Source organism: Grus americana, chromosome 2 (genome assembly GCF_028858705.1).
Source record: "Grus americana isolate bGruAme1 chromosome 2, bGruAme1.mat, whole genome shotgun sequence".
Lineage (NCBI taxonomy): Eukaryota > Metazoa > Chordata > Aves > Gruiformes > Gruidae > Grus > Grus americana.
In genome coordinates this window covers 154,273,128-154,292,887 of record NC_072853.1, presented here as the reverse complement: position 1 = coordinate 154,292,887, position 19,760 = coordinate 154,273,128, and the positions used below count along the sequence as shown (strand labels likewise).

At 37.7% G+C, this 19,760-nt stretch overlaps 1 protein-coding gene across 15 annotated transcripts in view; it reads right to left on the bottom strand.

The window, feature by feature from the left end:
- Positions 1-282: 282 nt before the first annotated feature.
- Positions 283-19,760, bottom strand: part of CREM (cAMP responsive element modulator) — a 41,784-nt gene continuing 22,306 nt past the window's right edge. For 7 of the 15 annotated variants that reach the window (XM_054816027.1, XM_054816034.1, XM_054816028.1 and 4 more), the window contains 5 exons: positions 18,251-18,342; positions 17,983-18,128; positions 11,290-11,478; positions 3,127-3,283; positions 283-1,402 (listed from right to left, as the gene is read on the bottom strand). In XM_054816027.1, coding sequence (XP_054672002.1) covers positions 1,258-1,402; positions 3,127-3,283; positions 11,290-11,478; positions 17,983-18,128; positions 18,251-18,342 — 729 coding nt within the window. In that variant the 3' untranslated portion in view covers positions 283-1,257. The other 8 variants (XM_054816033.1, XM_054816026.1, XM_054816025.1 and 5 more) reach the window with 6 other exon arrangements.

The window sequence follows — 19,760 nt, the reverse complement described above, 5'->3', positions numbered from 1 at the left end:
CAACTGTCTATAACTGTCCAGAATCTAGAACATGAAGTATTGAGGATACAAAATTGAATTTTGATATGTAGACCTCTAATAAATCAAATATTCTACAGACTACAGAAAATTTAAGTAAACAGCAGCCAGATCACAGACAGCTTCTTTCAGGTATTTACAATGTACTTAGCATCATGTCACAGGTTTAGGTATTTTTTTTGCCTTTGTCCTCTTCCAGACACTCCTGGGTTTTAAAGCATCTCAAATAACCAGATGTTTGAAGGAAATCAGACACTACACAGGTTAAACAACATGGTTCTATTAAAAACTATCTTAAACCATGACACTCGGTGACAGCAATACAATACTTTTTTCCACAAAGCAACTAATATAAAAATATGCCATAAAATCATCTGTAGACTAGTATGCTAGTACGTACATGTAATCATAACATTCTTTTATAAACTCTTTCCTGAGATACCTTGGGTTGTTTGATTTTCTTGTATTACTGGATGCATTATCTTTATGATTCATCTAAAACAATTGTAAAATATTTTGTATGTGCAGGACACTCAGTAACATGTAAAAAGTAGTATGTAAATATATGGCAAAGAAACAGCTCAGAAATTTTGCGCTTTTTTACTTTGTTACATTTTTTTAACATTTGGCTCCTTGGGAGATGGAAGGGAGGAGCATGAAAAACCTGAAATTAGAGCTATGAATTGACAAAAAGCAAGAAAGCATTTCAGGAATGTTAGAAGTTGGAATATAATATAAATGACACAAAGAGAAAGCCATAATTCTTGTTGGCTATGTATTGCCTTATAAAGCAACTGGACATATTTTAGTCAGTTCACAGTATAATAAATATTTTTACTAATCTGTTTTGGAAGAGCAAATGTCTTTTAGGGTTTCAAGCTCCTCTATAAGTTTCTTGTTCTGAACTTCTAGCACTGCAACACGACTCTCCAGACATTTTATGTATTCTTTCTTCCGACGTCGACATTCTTTAGCAGCTTCCCTGCAAAAAGCAGAAGTAAAAAGTGCAAACAAAAAAGCCATTTGCATGCCATTAGAAAGCTCAGCAGAGTATGGAGACTATGATAGAATTCCAAATTTTGGAATATCTCCCAAACCAGTCTGAAAACACTTAAGCAAAACTGGGTTCCACAAGGGCCTCAAGTGTCTCTTTCTCAAGTTCATATGGCAATCTGTAGAATTGCTTCCTCTCATGCCTTGATTAAAGTTCATAATAAACAAGGTCCAAATGAAAGATAGTTATTCTGCTTTATGACAATAAAGATCTTTGAGGGCCTTGAGTTCCTCAATGAGAGTCTTGTTTTGGTTTTCAAGCACAGCCACACGATTTTCAAGACATTTGACATATTCTTTCTTCTTTCTGCGACATTCTCTGGCAGCTTCCCTGGAACCAATACAAGGCAAATGACTACAGGAACAGCCACAATATGGCAAAGACTGGATAAATGAAATTACCTGCAATCCCTGAGGTTCCACAATAACAACAACAACAACCACCACCAACTGTTGGATTGCACAAACAGAACAGCAGATAACAGCTATAAGCAATAAGATGGTTAAAATACAATTCAAAACAACTAGAGCTTGAAACAAATTCAGCATCAACAAATACAAAGATGGAATTAATACACAGAGGACCTGAGAAAAACAGTGAGCAAATGATAATGTATTGACCTGAGCTGCACTAAACATTCAGACTGAAAGCAGCATTTCTTCTTCCAGTCACATTCCATTTTGTGTGTTTATCAGGAGCATTATCTTCTGCAATCAAAATCTTAAAACCAAACCCAAAGAATTTACTTTCAGAAAATACAAGCATAACACTACTCTCTCCAGATAAAAAGCTAGATGCCAAGCTTACAACCCACTGTAATTTTTTTACCTTAATGTGACAATCCACAGTAAAATTTAAATCTAAACAAATACAATTTATTAGCATTTTAGAACTGTCCACCTGGGCACATTTCAACCACGTGCGTCTGGGTATTTTTTGTGGCTGGCAAATGGCAGTCTGAAGCCATTCTCATAGCTGTGCTCAGAACTCTGTTATATTAAAGCTAAACACTTTGGGTAGTATTTTCAGAAGCATGTGACCAAACAAGCATTCAATTCCAGAAGACATTTTAGAAGTACTGTGAGTCCACTCCTTTAACATCTTGGAACATGACAAATTGTCAAATTGTGAGGGTGTAACTTTCCAGCAAGTTATATGAGAGATAGCAGACATGCTAGTTTTAAAACTGAAAAGAGGAGAAACAAAAGGAAGCACAATGCAGCGATCCTTGCAAGCAATTTAAAATAAAGGACAGGCATGAGAGCAAAGCAATACCATGAATTCCATCATAAGGCAAGTGGTTATTTAATGTATTAGAGATCTGCATAGCAGACTATTTCTTCCATTAATCTACGTGCCATTGATAGCGGTGGCTACATATTCAAAAAAAGAAAGAATCTCCTAAGAATAGCAAGAAGAATGCACAGAGAAAGACTGGCATTTACAGCATACAGTCAAGTCCTTGCCAACTAATTAAAAATTATACAGCCACCTCACACAATATGCCTCACAAAATGACAGGGGCACTGCAAACAATAACTTATCCCAGTAGCCAAGTTAGGAATTAGGAAAGTCTATAATTATCATTCCATCCTAGAATAAGTCCTCTTCACAGCATCATTAATGGACAGCTGCTAATGAGGTCCTCAGATATTTTCCTAACCAATTCTTTGCTGGGATGTTTCAAGATGAACAAATCCATACTGGTCATTTTACTGTCAGTAGGGGAAAAAAAAAAAAGATTCAACAGTAAGTATATCTACAGATCATCATAAAAATTATCAAAAAGGGACAACACTAATACTAATTTCTGAATTAGCATAATATTTTAGAACTAAAAATCCATGATGATAAGGTCAACTCTAACTTTCCAGAGTTAACAGCCACTAGTCAATGCTATACGGATGCGGGAAGACTGACAAAGGATTTCTTGCCTTCCCTTCATCAATCACAGGCAGTGCTCACAACCTTAAGAAGAAAACATCATTAGAATGTTTGGGGGGGGGTGGGGGGGGTGGTTGCAACACTGACTAGTAATTGTTTTACAGTCTTACCTATTTTTCATAAGTCTCAGCTCTCTCTTGCGTGTTGCCTCTTCTGCCAGTTGCTGAGGGCTATGCAAAGTCCCCGGTGAGGCTGCCATTACCACTCCCTGAGGTAAGGTACTGGTGGGAGTTCGAATCTGGTAAGCTGGCATGTCTCCAGTGGCAGCTGTATAAAAGAATCATATTTTAAACTTTATGGCAGAAAGAACTATGCAAAAGTCTCTCTGGAAATAACAGATTTCTGTTGATGAGTTATCCAGGATCCCTGCTACATAAAGTATTTCACAGGCCTGTAATGTCACAACTACATGTTATCCTACTAGAGTATTTCCATGCTGTAAAATAAGCTATCTAAATTGCTCCAGCATGTGGCCCCACTAGCCAGCCAGACTGAACCCTGTGAAAGCTTCCACATGTTTTTTTTTAAGACAACATAGGGAAAGCTGTTTGAGAAACACTGTCAGAGCATCCACACTTATTTCCTGTTTGCACAATCCCACGAAAAGATGGTCCTGCTGTTGCAGCCACTGAGGTTTATATGCTACCCCATTCTCTAACATAGGCTTCAGGAGTCAACTTGCTTCAGAAGTCACCTTTCTCTTCCTTCCCTGTCACAACAACAGTACCGGCCTTATTGCCTCTCCTCCCTTTACAGCAGCAGTTTGGCAACCCTTGGAAAATCAGTGAGAGCTGCTGTTGCCAACGTGAAAAGGAACAGACAAGTGCTCATGGTGAAAAGGAGTGTGTTCCTTGAGCAAGTGGACCACAAATAGGATGCTGCATCATTAGTGGGCAAGAGGAGGCAGTGACGGTTGCACAGGAAGGGGTGTAGCTACACAGTAAACCAGAGTGCAAAAGTTCAGATTCAGCTCCTGAGCCTACCAGTTTTGAGCTCTCCCCAAGCTAAATGCAGATCTGACATCTGACATGTTATTTGGAACCAATACCTCTCTGATAGTCTTAACTTGTTTCTATATTTCTGAGGTACTTTGTTCCTACATGAGGTACCCCAACTTTAGAACACTGTGAAAGTCCTAAGTACTTGTGTCTTGTCTGACATCGAAAAAAAATCAAACAAAAAAATATATCCCTCTTCAAATTATAAGCAAGTATTTACCTATTCTTTTCCATCAATATTTTATATTATCACAGAATGAAACTTCAAATTTTGTCATTAAAGCAAGTGAATATAAAAGATGAAATTTAAGGGGCTGTTATGTTATACTTAATTTATACTTTAATTCTTTAAAGCAATATTCAAATAATGGAAAAATTTAACCTAAAGAAATAAAATGCAGACAAAAACACTTTGGGGAGACTGATGGGTAAAGCAGTAAAGAGATATCAGTTAACTACAGGGGGAAAAAACCCAAACTTAATAAAAAATTACTATTATTCTTACTAAGTTCATGCAGGTGCTTCACTAATTAAATACAAAAAATAGGATCAAGCTGTGTTTAGACTACTGTTCCAGAGCTGTGTCCTGAAATCATTATCAGCTTAAACACTGTGCACCTCCCCCTCTCTCAGTCCTGCAGGTAAAAGTGTTTGTGGAATTACAAGATGAACTGGACCAGTGAACTGACCTGGGTTACAGATAATCCCCTGGGCATGGGGGAGGGAGAGAGAAATCAGCCCAGAACAGCCCTGGGAGCACTAACAGGCAGCTGCCATGAACACAGGGCTTGGTCATCTTGTATATCTACAAGAGAATTACTTAACCCTTTCTTTATGTTCTCCACATCTCTTAGCAGTCCCAGTTATGTTAATGAGACGATACTTCAGCTCATTATTTATAAAAATGGAATTTTAGAAACTCTTTAGGCTCATCTTTATGCTGGCCAGATTTTATAGACTCTGTGGTAAGAACTACCTTTTTCTCTCTCTCATCACTAGGTAAAAAAGAGATGTTATCGTAGTTTGCATTAGCTACAAAGAATTAGAAACCCAAGCGAACCACTTTGTGGAGGAAGTCATGGGGAAAGGCCCATAACCAAGGTCACCTCAGCCTTACAAGACCAACTACTGTGTTGCCTTTGTTTGACTTACAGTCCGACGTTTAGCTAACAGGGCTTACTGCTGCTGCTGTTAAGAGGACTCAGTGTGATAATGTACCTGCAACAGGGCTTAACAAAAGCGAGTCGTTATCTGGGATCAGCAAACACCACTGTAAGTAACAACATGTTGCATGAATAGTTTGACCGGGTTCCAGTAGTGTCTGTCCCTCCCTAACAGATGGCTCACTTATAAACCTACCAACCTGGTAACAGAGATAAATAACCATTTTGGTGGTATAGAACTTGTAAACCCACACACCGCAGTCTTTAAAAAAAAAAAAAAAAAAGGCAAAAAAAAGCGTAACATTGACAAAGTATCTTTCAGTTGTGCAATAATATGTGCTTTTTGATACATTCTTGCAAAACAATTATTTCAAAGTCTGTAAAACTTTTTGTATAATATCTCAAAAAGTTACAATAAAATACTGTTTCCCCCGAAAAAGACATTGGGAAAGATGAAGCAGGCTTTAAGCAGGGGGGATAAAATACCCTTGAAAAAAATCATGGTTTAAGTCTAACAATGTATCTATACATATTACAGCAAAGGGTCCCTTCCATTTCAGAGTCTGAGACAAAAAACACCCTGATCCAGACTGACAAACCTTTGTGGCCACTACTAATGAAACTCCATGGAGATTTAAAGTCCCTCCTAACATATCAGATCTAGGACTGAGACTGTTAACAAAGCAACAAACCAGGAGACGGTGTATTTCCTTAACACACTGCTGCAGGGGTTTTTGGGGTTTTTTTTTTTTTGCCTCCTTAAAATTGCAGGAGAGTAAAAAGTCACTGAAAACGTGAAGCTCTGAGTTGAGACTTACAAAAGGAAATTATTAACAGGAAGATGAACAAACAAATGAAAAAACAACCAAAAAAGCAAACCATATTTGCAGAGTACAACTAACCTTGTAAATTAAACTCTGAGAAATTAAAAACCAAACAAACAAAAACCCAGAAAAATCAACCACCTTGTATCAGAAGGTTCTTGGAAAAAGTAACTTGCTGAACACTAGAGAGCATCCCTGCACTTGAGTTTTTTCAGTGACTATCCAGGAGAAAAAAAGCCTAATGCGTGCTATGTATTAGTACGTCTGTTTTCCCCTTCTGTGAGTCATTATGATGGGACTAGATTATCAAAGGGTTTTTAACTTCACCACTAAACTGGCTAAGCAAGGCGTGAATCATTCATTAATTCTTGGAGTGTAAAAAAAAAAAAAAAAAAACCACCCCAAAAAATCACCGTGGACTTGGAGAAGATACTTATCTTTGCATTAATGAAACAACATGCACCAGCAATGAGCAGCAGCACGTAGGTACCGGCTGCGAACTGGTTAACATCACAGATCTGCCGGAGGCAATTGACAAAGCAGAAAGGAACTGACTAAATCGCAGCATGACTTGGAGCTGACGTCAATGTGTATCTTGTTTGGAGTTTAACTTTTCCAGTTCCCTACTGCAACACGATTCCAGGAAATCTAATGACGTCAGCCTTTTGAACTCAATTAGCTGAGGAACAGACCATTTTAACAGTGGAGGAGAAAACAAGCAGGCGTTACAATACTTAAAATTATTGCTCTCTCAAATGTGTTTGCATTCAATATTTTCTTTAATAATGAAAGCATAGGTTTTATTTACAATACTGAAACAATGCACACCTTTCTCTTACAGCTATGCTTAAGCTTATTTCAGCTATTAAATCTGAAGTGTTTATTGCTAAACAAAAAAGCAGTGTCATTTTTACAAAATAAAGAACAATTATAAACATAGTAACACATATGACTATCTCCACAATAAAGAAGAATTTAAAAGAAGAGTGGTGGATTTTTCAGCAAAATCCTGCATCAAATAGTAAGGATTAGTTATCTGAATCAATCTGTGCAAGAACTCGTGCACTAACAGTGATTTTTTTTCCCCTAAACAAAACTGTTAAAATTACCCTGAAATCCTACACTGACTAGATATAACCAGAAGCTATTTCTACCAGCTTTGAAAGACGAAAGAGTTACAGCAACAGGTTCAAAAGAAAATGTCACAAATACCCACTAAGCACTGCTTAGATACCCAAAAATACCATGTAAAAGGCTAACAAAATTTTTACCTGTTTCATCTCCTGTTACAGCCATGATCAGCTTCTGCACACACGAGTCTCCTGTTCCTCTACCAGAGCTCAGCATGAACTGTTCCAAACTAGCAAGCATGTGCAGGATTACAAGCAAGAGCACTGACATCACAGTGACCTCACTTGCTTACCACTATCATTAATATGCTCTGTCACTGGAACAGCTCACTGAAACTGCAGCCCAAAGAATTCCTTTTCCAGTAAACCTTTTTTTTTTTTTTCTCTTCCTCTTCCATATTTCTATAAGTCTAGCTTTGTTCTTCTTCCTTGAATTATTCATAAAGCTACAGAAAGCACTCACCAGAAAGCAGGCTGTGAAGCAAGATCTGAAAATTCACAGCACCGATTGACAGAAATTAAAATGTGGCTCTAGAATTCATGAGTTAATCAGAATGATACAGTTATGATTGGATAGAAAATAGGGAGATTTTTTTAAAAAGACGTGCAATTGTTTTGATTGGAGCAGTTCCACTAAACGGCAGAGAACTCCGTTGAACAGACATGTGAGACAGGAAAGCTTAATAAGCTATAACAAATAGATAAATGAAAGGCTAAATCTCCTTGCAGTGAGGGGTAACCCACAACATACTCATTTAATTTCAGTTAAAAGCTTCAGAAAAGATTGAAGAAAGCTCCAACAAAGTAAGTCAAACTAAAGCTAGCGATTTCAGATGCTGTAACAGGCAGAACAGTAACTCTGGGTGAGGGCTACCTGCTCTCCCCCGTTCCCTCCTTTTTCAAACAAAGTCCAAGAGATCTGGTTGACTTAGTTTGAAGGAAAAAAAAAAAAAAAGTCTCAGCTCTAACAGAATTACTCCTTATTTACATTGATTTAAATGAAATTAATTTCAGACCTGCCCAGGCACTGGGCTGTATGTAGGGCATAGCAAACTTCTAAGGCCTTTGTCTGTAATAAACAAATTCAGACTGGTAATTCATCAACTGTGAAACTATGCCGAGGACAGCAATAATGGAAGCATCAATGCAAAAAAGGAGCACCCTGTGATTACGGGACCACTTCAGGATCATATGAACAGAAGAGCAGAACTGAAGCATGCAAGAAATTCAAGCCACACATATCAAATATCACTGACCATATTATGAAAACACACATAGATCCCAACAGACTGATTTTTGATGCAACTTTTCTACACTCATTTTCACTAATAATTAAACATTTTCTTTTGCTTCAGCTAGCACACCACCACCTCCCTTGCCCCCCACCCCGTAACCTGTATTAGGAAACTGTCAGGACATCAGAACTGCCTCTTATTTTGCCTATGAATGTAAACATGTAGCAAATGAAATATCACTCAGTTGGATCAACACCTCTAGAGCTTTCATACTAATCTCTTTTCCCCATCACAGGTTATCAGAAAATATCAAGCACAGGATTTATGTGATGCCATCCATTATTACATGAGATTCATCAACAAAAAATATAAACACATATGCTATCTGAAAGAGTCTGAAACAGATCTTTTCTGCCCTAGGACTGATATTTAGGTGGGATTTTTTTTTCTTTTACTTTTATGATTGTTACAAATAAAATTTACATGCTGTCTACCCAAAACCATTATAAAAATATATGCAAGTGGAAAGATTACTAGGCAGAATGTTGCTTTCCTATTCTAATCTGTGCTATGACGATACTAGGTGAACAGTCAACTACAAAGTGTACATAAATAACAAACATTCATAAACTATATTCCTACAGACTTTCTAGCACAGGCAAGATGACCTGTAGTAAGGACGTATTAGAGACTTTTATATCCAACTAATTTCATTGTCTCATTCCATCCTGAATAACTCAGGTTTGTTGACGATATACAATTATTACCATAAAGAGATCTGTATTACCATAAACATCCTCAGGTGCTTTCATACTTTTTTACATACTCTTTTTTTAATTAAAGTTGGTTTTGTCGGGGTTTTTTAAAGATTTTCCAGTATCAATAGTGTGTATAATAAGTTGAAACCTTTTATCTTCTCATCATATCTGAGTTCATGCTCACTTACTATTCCCTTTGCATTTTTCTCTGTATATGTTACATAGCATTTTTTTTCTGTGACAACAGCTATGAGCATTATTAAAGCACTGGACTTACTTTGGGCCAAAGTAACAGAGAATTCCAGGAAGTCAACTTCTCTGAGCATGGACAGAGAACAAATCAATTTAGTTAGAAGTATCTAGAAGCTTCCAGAAACTGGATATAGCAGGTATTCAGTAACTGTTTCTGAATCCATTTTTAAAGTTTTTATCACAGGCAAGACACTTAATGGGCTATACCATCAAGTAGTCGAGCCCATCACCGAGACTGCATAGGGACATTAGAGGACAGCCCCGTAATGAAAATCTGTAAAGGAAGGCCAGTCAAATGAAATTCCCAAGGACTGAAATGCTGCCAGATAAAATCCCTAGGTTCTGTGCTTCTTCACAGACTGGGAAGGTTTTAGGAAATAACTGAGGAGCTGCTCTCTCTGCCCTCCCCCTGCCCCCGAGGCCCAGAACAATCAAAGCAATACACATAAAATACTACAGTCAACCTGGAGAGACAGAGAAGTCCTCTAATTTAAGGGATGTGTACACATGTTATAGAAAACATATTTGACTCATACTCAGAAAACATGCGCTACCAGAGTGGGAAATTTGTTTGGGGGACAGCCAAATTTGGGTCTTAAGGTTTTGCTAAGAATATATTCTAGTATTATTTAAGGAAGTTATAATAGTACTCTCTGTATGATGAAAACTAACATTTTGGTTTAGGGTTTCTCATATTATAGTCTTAGAGCTTCCTCAAAATGCTTCTGAAAAGTCTTGGAAAGACAATGTATTTGAGCAAAGAATTAACCAGAGGCAATGGAAGGATTCAAATTTGGTATCATTATTTAGCATTGCCTCAACAAGTTCAGATATCTACAAGCTATTAGCTTTATTTACATCCTGGACTTCCTTTACAGCAAAGGAAGAGAAACAGACACTTAAAGACAGAACTTATTTCAAACATCCATATTAGGGCAAAAAAAGCACCTCAACCTGGACTTCACCAACTATCTCAGCTCTCTGTGTCTACATTTAGTCAATGACTCTCATCCACTCCATGAATACACATTTAAACTCTTCCAAGCTCTTCTCATGGTTTATTTCATATAGCTCTTTTGGCTAAAAAAGCATTCATACAGCCTTCTGTCCCTACTTATCTGTACCGATTAAAAATATAGTGAAAAGGGAAAATAAAATCCTCTATGGCAGACATTAATTTAGTGTCTCCATACAGAAATCTCTTCCCCATTTTCAAAGGTTTTCCTCAGCATAACCCAAATCCCAACCCTACTTTCTCTGGTATCGATAAGAATCTAAGACACCTTCGGTTCTCAATCTCCCTCAGCATTTCCAAAAGGCTAGGAACAGTGGAAGGAAAAAAAATCCTGCATAAACTACAGTAAGGTTCAAGAATTCACTATTCATGGTTCAATTCACATACGTGCATTTTATAGGACCTACAAAGTGTTCTTCTGTGAAAAAGCTAGCTTCCGTAAAGGATCTCCTTTCTAATAACTACAAGAATCATAAGTTGCAAGGAAATTCTGCCCTAAATATATCCAAAGAATTTCAGAGCTTGTGTTTAAGATTGATTAACTGCTGAAACAAACAAATTAGTTTCATATATCAAATGAGACACAGCCTCAGCATCTCATTTCAATCTGTAACAGCACCTTTACTGCAATTAAACATATGTCTCAAAGTCTAGACAAGAGAATTCAAAGCAGAAAGCGATTTGATACTGTTATTTCCTCCTTGTGTAACTTTTTTTAATCAAAAGAAGTAGCTGCTTTACTGAGCAGAGAAACTAGGTCTCCTCCTAAGACTGTCTTTCATCTTGTCATGCATAAATATTTTATTTAATAGTGCAATAATGTCAACATAAAATAAAAATACTTTTAAGAATGTTTCATATGAAAAAACTAAAGTGCAAGAGACTAAATAAAATATACCTTGAACAACAACTTGGCTTCCGGGAACAAAAAACTGTTGTGTGCCATCAGGTGATTGTCCTGCGTATTGCACAATGGTAGCACCTGGCTGAGGAGCTCCTGAATTTGTCATTGTTAATGTCTGTAGTCCATGGACACCATCAGAGGTTGGATTAGAAATCTGGATTGTACCTCCTTGAGTTATAGTAACTAAACATAAAAAGGAAAAGAAAAAGAAAAGTTAGGCAACAGAAAGAGATATAACACATGTTAAAAAGCACATCTCCCTTTTTAAAATATTGTCTGACAAGAATCCTGGTCCTCTCCTTACTTAAAGATCAATTGTACAACAAAACGTACATGATGTTAATACTGATATCCACAAATATAAAGCCTGTTGTATAGCACATGCCATGTATATAACAGATAAAAAGCAGTGTTCCACACGTTTTATCCCTATGCTTCCAGAAAGACTAACTCTCCTAAAATAGTTTTAATACAAGAAAAAGAAAAAATGGTAGCTCCTACCCATACAGAATCATTGTTGTTTTAAACACTAATGTAAAAAAGTTATTTAAAAAAAAAAAAAGCTGTTTATTGACTCCCACAAAACAAAACCCAGGATGTCTAGACAAAGGAAGAGCAAGTCTTCTGACTTTCATAGTCTGTTCCTTAGTGTGAAAGAAAGACTAGCCCAACAATGTTTTTTCCAAGTTGTACAAAGCTGTGAAGAGTCCAATACTTATGTGAAATTTTATGTAAAAGAGAAACAGAAAAAGGGGTTTCCCCCGCCCCCATATAATCAGTAATAGGAAAAATACAAATATACTTTCCCCATTAAAAAAAACCATAGTGTTGCTCAACATAGTATTTAGAAAAAAAACTGTTGCTCAACATAGTATTTAGAAAAAAAATCAAATTCCCTAAAGAGGTTATTAATTGTATATTCCTTTTGAATTTAGCATTGTCTTTGTTAAGAGCAAAAATATCATAGAATCATAGAATGATTTGGGTTGGAAGGGACCTCAAAGATCATCTAGTTCCAACCCGCCTGCCATGGGCAGGGACACCCTCCACTAGATCAGGTTGCCCAAAGCCCCATCCAGCCTGGCCTTGAACACTTCCAGGGAGGGGGCATCCACAACCTCTCTGGGCAACCTGTTCCAGTGCCTCACCACCCTCACAGTAAAGAATTTCTTCCTCATATCTAATCTAAGTCTACCCTCCTTCAGCTTAAGGCCATTACCCCTTGTCCTGTCACTACATGCCCTTGTAAACAGCCGCTCTCCAGCTTTCCTGTAGGCCCCCTTCAGGTACAGGAAGGCTGTCATAAGGTCTCCCCAGAGCCTTTTCTTCTCTTCACTAAACAACGCCAACTCTCTCAGCCTGTCTTCACAGGAGAGGTGCTCCAGACCCCTGATCATCTTCATGGCCCTCCTCTGGACCCACTCGAGCAGGTCCATGTCTGTCTTATGCTGGGGACCCCAGAACTGGACGTGCCGGTCATGCTTCTTTTGATGCTGCCCAGGATCTGGTTGGCTTTCTGCGCTGTGAGCACACATTGTCAGCTCACGTCCAGTTTTTCATCCACCAACACCCCCAAGTCCTTTCCCTCAGGGCTGCTCTCAATCCATTCTCCACCCAGCCTGTATTTGTGCTTGGGATTGCCCCGACCCACGTGCAGGACCTTGCACTTGGCCTTGTTGAACTTCATGAGGTTTGCACAGGCCCACCTCTCAAGCTCCCTCTGGATGGCATCCCTTCTCTCTAGAGTATAAGCCACACCAATCAGCTTGGTGCCATCCGCAAACTTTCTGAGGGTGCACTCAATCCCACTGTCCATGTCCCCAACATAGATGTTAAATAATACTGATTCCAATACAGACCCCTGAAGGACACCACATGTTGCTGGTCGCCACCCAGACATCGAGCCATAGACCACAACTCTTTGAGAGTGTGACCATCCAGCCAATTCCTTATCCACCACGTGGTCCACCCATCAAATCCATGTCTCATGTTAATTAAAATACTCCTGGAACTTTTATATGAGAACCCAATTCCCAAGAAGTAACAAACTTCTTTCTCCCTCAAAAGATATTTAAACTACAACCATTGTAATGGTATTTAAAGTGGTCTGAGATGGTACAAAGGTCATATATAAGTACAGATTGCCAGCTCCTCTGATTTCACTGTCAGATTCACAGTACTTGATGACATTCTTGAAGGTTTAGCTCTGGTTATCCAAATACATGATTAGACACCCACGTGAGTTTTGGAGAGAGTTGACTTCAAATGTTCTGTCTTGACAACAGCAGGTTAATCTTGAAAGTGCAACATCAGATAATAACACTTCAAAGAGCACTGAGATACTAACAGTTGATTAGTAAACTGTTATTAGTATATTAGACAACAGTAACTATCTAGCAGAAGCTCGGCTGATTTTTTGAGAGTTTAGTAGAGCTATCTAGCAAAATTGCCAAATCCCAGCACGTAAATGAGCTTCTTTTTGGGGAAAAGGGGGAATTCTTCTCATGCTGAATGAAGCACTGAGCCCTATCTGTAATACTGGAACAGGGTTCAGCATGGACCTGCAGTCCTACCCTCAGAATGGGGAACATGTAATGTAGGAACTAGCTGGGTGCTGCACACAGGCTCCGTAAGGCATTAAGGGATGGGAAAAAAAACCAGCAACATTTTTTTGTTATTTTCCTTCTGGCCTCCAAAGCAGAAAGTGCCCCATTTTGGGGCAGGACAGAAGAGAGAGAAGCAATAAAAAAAAAAAATCATTGTCTCTTCTATTCTTGAAAAGATCCAGCACAAGAGCAGGTTCCCAGCAGCACACAAGCTTCCCAGCAGGATTTGTCACCTGTACCTCCCAGAGAAGTTATACACAGCAGAATTCTGCCTCTCACAAGAGTCAGCACCAGAAATAGTATGTCTACACCATCACAGTACCATACCATTGTAAAAAAATGGTCAGTTTGGGTTCCTGAGCAGTAAAACATCAGAACAGAATCATACAAAATTCTTGGCTCCACAGTGAGTCTGGGTAAACAATTACGTCACAGCTATCCCGCAATTATTCATTCAAATCACAATGCAGTACTTTCTAAACAAGAGTGAATTAACTCCAGTAACTGTCTCCCTTACAGGATTGATACCTGCCATGTTACCAGTACACACTGCCCTCTCCCCATTCACTGTCCTGATCCCAACCATGCACAGACTTTTGTTGTGCTAGAGCTCTACTGGAAATTGGGCCTTCTATGAAGAGCATAGGACTTTCCTGGACAGTCCCTGGCATTGTACATCACACAGGTGGATGGATGTAAGTGGCATCTTCTCTTCTAGCTAGGACTGAAGACGATACTAATACCATTCTCTGAATATGACCAACAGCTCTAATCCAGAAAAATTACCTCTTTCCCTCCCTTCCAAAATTGGTAAAAGCAAATAAAGTTGGTCTTTCCCAAAAGATTTCTTAATTCTCCAATTGTTAAAAACCTGTCCTAAGACAGCAAGCAACCCAAACAGATGGCAAAAGAACTTGTAATTTTCATTTCCCCTGCATGGTTTCAAACAGAACATCACGATATGCACAAGTAGGCAAAGCAGGGGTGGCGGTGTGGGGAGCAGTTGATTCACACACTCCAATTGAACGAACAACTCTTGCACAGTTAGAGCACCACCACAGGTGAGGCAAAACAATTTCTTTTTCAGTATTCAACAACCAAGATGACAGAACTACAGCCAACAAAGTGGGTTTGTCATCAGATCAGGCTACAAGGCTCATACGCAAGACATCACCTTATGCAAAACTATCCATTCCCCTTACAGAAAGGTAACACATATAGTGATGGAGGTAACTGGGAATGACATTTTATCTAGCTGGTCATGTTTGTCAGTCTGTCTGCTTCCATAAGCCAAGCCAAGAAGCTCTGAGGAAAAAGATATTTGGAAACCATGGCAACATACCATTTTGGCTGGTAAAAAGTAAGCAAAGAACAGCCATCACTGCTGCTAATAGAAAAAAATATATTTGTTTTTCAAAAAAATTTACATATCAAGTTCTTCTAAAAATAGTCATCCCAGACGTGCAGACACCAACATACAGTCAGAATTATCTCTTCAACTAAACTGTCTTTCCTATGCAGGAACAGAGAGAACAGTAGAGAAAATAAGGAATCAGCAAATGTAGTAACATATGGTATCTCCTTTAAACCACAGCACAGTACAGATAGCTGCAGTGACACTGCAAGACCAGTTCTTCATCGCCGTGGACACTGTACAAGCTTAATACACAAACTACTGGATGCCTGCACAAGAGAACCCGTGCAACCAAGTCTATCCAAAAAGAGAGAAGTACTCACATACAATAACGATAGGCAGAAGTAAAGAGCTATCGACAGGAGATAACATAGATACATGTAGCGACCTTCTGCATTATATCCAGACTGAAATCAACACAGGAAACGCTGCATTCCCACACAGTGTTCCTGGTTTTAGCTAACAGCAGTTCCTCAGGATCACAGGCAGCCAACAAGACAGACAGTTGCTCAGAAATGCTGCAGATCTGTGCCTTATACATGTAAGGACTAGAAGTGAACAGTCAAGCTCTCTTTGGTAAATTCCAAATTAAGACCCCCTGTACTACAAGGAGATGGACATCCTCGCTACCACTTGGTACCAATTTTTCCTAACCAGAATTAGAGAGAACACACAGCCTTCACAGAAGCAGATGTATGATATTTTAACTTACAACGTTGAAAAAAAAATCAAATTAATGAACTAATAAATTGAGTAAGAAAAACCATTTGCAGGAAGACAAAGCTCTCAAAACAAAGTTTTTGAGCCAGAATCAGGAGAGTCCATGAAGGGTGACATTGCATCCTGAAGCAATGCCTCATTATGGCTGAGAACCTATTTAACAAGTTAAATTACTTTAAATATACAGCACCTGTTTAGGCTCTGACTGTAACTTATTCAAAGAAAAAGCAGCATAAAACAGAAATCTTCTATACTTGGCTCACATGAAAGTACGATTAAGATGATCATTAAGATAAATGAGATTTATTTAAATTTTTGTGGACTGTTAATTCAACCACATTGTTGGTGATGCTCTCTGCTGCTTGATTTTTCAGAAGTAATGTTTGATTGAACAAGAAAGCAAAACCTGTGAATTTCATTATTCTTTTATACACTTCCCTGTCACTATGATTTACAGCTATGTTCAAATTAAAACATCCTCAATTAAGAATCACCTCCTGCAAGACATTGCTAGTAAAAGTACAAGTCTGATTTCCTAGAGGAATTTACAATTAAGAAACCTAAACTCCTAATTTCTTAGAAATCCTGAAGGTTTGAAGGCTCACTAGAACATAGTACAGACACTATAGCACTTCTTTTTAAGTCTTGAAACTGCAAATATTTTTAACTAAACCTAAGCCAAACCAAAAATATAATTCAAAAATTGAAGAAAATAATTTAATTTAGTTAAGAATACCTGCTACATTCTGTACTGGATAACTGTAATTTAGCATGACCACAGGTCCACAGAAAAGAGCACTTCAGATGCTGGACATCATGAAGCAGACATTTATTCACGTCTAAACCTCACAGAAAGGGTAAGAAAAGCAGTTTAGGAGCCCAAGCAAAATTACTTTCAATGCTGAAGGGGCAGATAATGCTATAAGCAAATTCTGCTTTCTCAGAGTTGATAATTACTTTAGTTGCATAAATTAAAAATAACTGAAGAATTCTAAGAGTGACTAGAATACAACTAGAAAGCCATTATATCCTCCTTTTTGTGACATTGCAATGTTTTAATAGGCTTCCTCTGTTCTATTGTTTCAGGAAAAAACAACCCCACAACATTTCTTTTGCAATTTTCCTGTCATTATATCAAAGGAAAAATACCTGCATTGCAGTGTGTCTACACATGAAAAGACATGAAAAAACCCCAACTGTACGAGCAAAGCTCCAATTATATATCCAATATGTAATTGAAAAAAAGAGTTATTAGAAAGTTATCCCTTAAATGACATATGATTAAGCCCAAAGCAGCTATGCGGAACAAGTTATGCAACATTTTTTAACAGAAATGCAGGAATTAAATCCCACAAATCTATAGAGCAGAACTGTGAATCTAACTTTTAACTTGCATTTGGATGAAGTATAAAATGTTGGGAGACCATGATTTAGGTTAATTCTGCAGTTAGTGTTCATACTTGACAATTGGAGAGGAAGAGACATAGTTCTTTTAAGAAAGAAAATTCAAAGTTAAGATATAACTTCATACTCCACCCTTACACTTTAAAAAAGTTTAACTCACTAATTGTCATTTCATGTAATGAATAGTACTAATACATAGCAAATCACAGTAATTTGAAAGTGCAATGGCTTATAACACTGAACATTCACATTAAAACGTCAACATTTTTCATTTCACCTGCGCCTCAACTCCACATTTTTAATGCACAGGAGTTCTAGAAGGACTAAACCTAGCAACCAACAAACATTACAAAAAACAGACTAGAAGTCTATAACGCCCATGTTAGGAAAAAATAAATATAAAAATTGAAATTATTTAGAAATACAGAAGCTCCCATTCTTCTTCACCAAAATCCAACATGTCTACTTCATTATGGAACTCTTAGAAACAAAGTTGTCCCTAAATATGTTCTGCAACATCACATAATATCTTTGCAAACATACTGTATTGCCCTGTGTTAGTATGATAGAGGCTGGTTGGCATGGCCATTGCAGAAATTCCAGAAGGCGCTCCTTCATCTTCTGACTTTTCTTCTTCTTCAATCTTTGGTACTGCAGGAGCATCTGATGAGAGTTCATTCAAAATTTTTCTAAAAAAGAATGTAAATAATTTTATATATTTGAACTAAGTCACTGGCTTTTATCAGACAGTTTTGCTGTAGTATATAAGCTGCCTTTAAAAACCAGCAAAACCAAAATCAAAAGTCCTTACCGGTATGAAGGCCTTCTTGAAAGTATTTCCCTACGTTTTTGAGAGTCAATTATCCCTTCTGATTCTGCAGATTCATCTGCAATCGATGCTACCTGTAATAGCAAAGTTTCTGCAATTCATAACTTCATAAAAAAAAAAGAAGACAGCAACAGAGTAAAAGATTATTTTAAAAAATTCCTTTCCTGTTTGCATACAGGAAGTTTGTGCACTTATTTATCACTAATCATGTGAACTTGGACTTCTTTTCCAAAGCAAATCACAAAATATGAGGTTAGCAACACATAGCCGCTTAGATGGTATCTTCCATTTGAAAAAGAAAAAAAAAATCAAAATAATCCAAGTTACATTTTTTGTGAACGATGTGTAGAAGAAGTACTGAAGACAAAAGATTTGTTTAAATATAAAATTATTGTAGAATTTAATTAGCTGTTAAAGTGAAATTAAACATTTAAAATACAGAATACTGCACTAATGCATCTTAAATAACAGTATACAATACAAAAGCCTCTTCGCAACCACACCAAACCTATTTAGAAAATAAGTTTATTTCAATATACACATTTGTTACACTTACCAACACATTCATAAATACAAACACATTGCTTAGCAATACTGTGCAAATTTTAGAAACCTCTGACAAGTCCACAATGTCTCATTTTCTCAGACTTTTATTATTTTCATGAGTTCTTTTTCTCTTAAAATTACCCAAGATGACATTAAGGCCTGGAGCTGAATCACACTCTTTACCAGCAACTATCTTACTGCATAGAACCGAAAGTGATTATTGAACACACTACTTTCTTGATTCATTTAACTACTCAGAACTACGGGTGTATAAGATTTCCAAACTGAAACAGTGCAGTCAAGTTAGTGTGGAAAATGACCTTTTCACATAAAGGACAGACCAGACCGCAATTTCAAACTAAGCGCTGTGTTAAGCTAACACTGAACAAACATGAGTTCATTGACTAGAAGGCTCAGGTGTTCAACCTGGGTGCAGGGGAGGCTTCCCTGCAGCTCGGGGAAGACAAGGAACAGCTATAGAACTAATACTGCTGCTGAGTGCTCGGTGCTAGAAACAAAACCTGCCTGACCCCAACAGAAAATTACAGTTGGGAGCCTGGGCATCCTATCTTAAAACAGAACTCTCATTCTGCTGGGGGGAAGGGAATAAAAAAAATCTATTTGTCCCAGGACAAACAAGCAGAAAAACAAGACCTCAGTGCCTTTAAACCTTCCCATTCCGCTAAGGGTTACCAATAGCCAGCCCTAGTTTGTGAAGATAGCTGAAGAAGTTAGGAACACTTTGGGAAGAAGGTAAGGAAACCACAAGACAATTTAAGCATTTTAATGTGGGAGAGGAAATTTTCTGCAAGAAATTTCAAAAGTACTAATTTTCATCAAGACAAACATGTTTAATGTTTCAGCTTGTTCTAACAGCAAGCAACCACATTCACAATGCTAACCAATGGAAACCACTGTCATTTTTTCCTGGACATCATTCAGACTT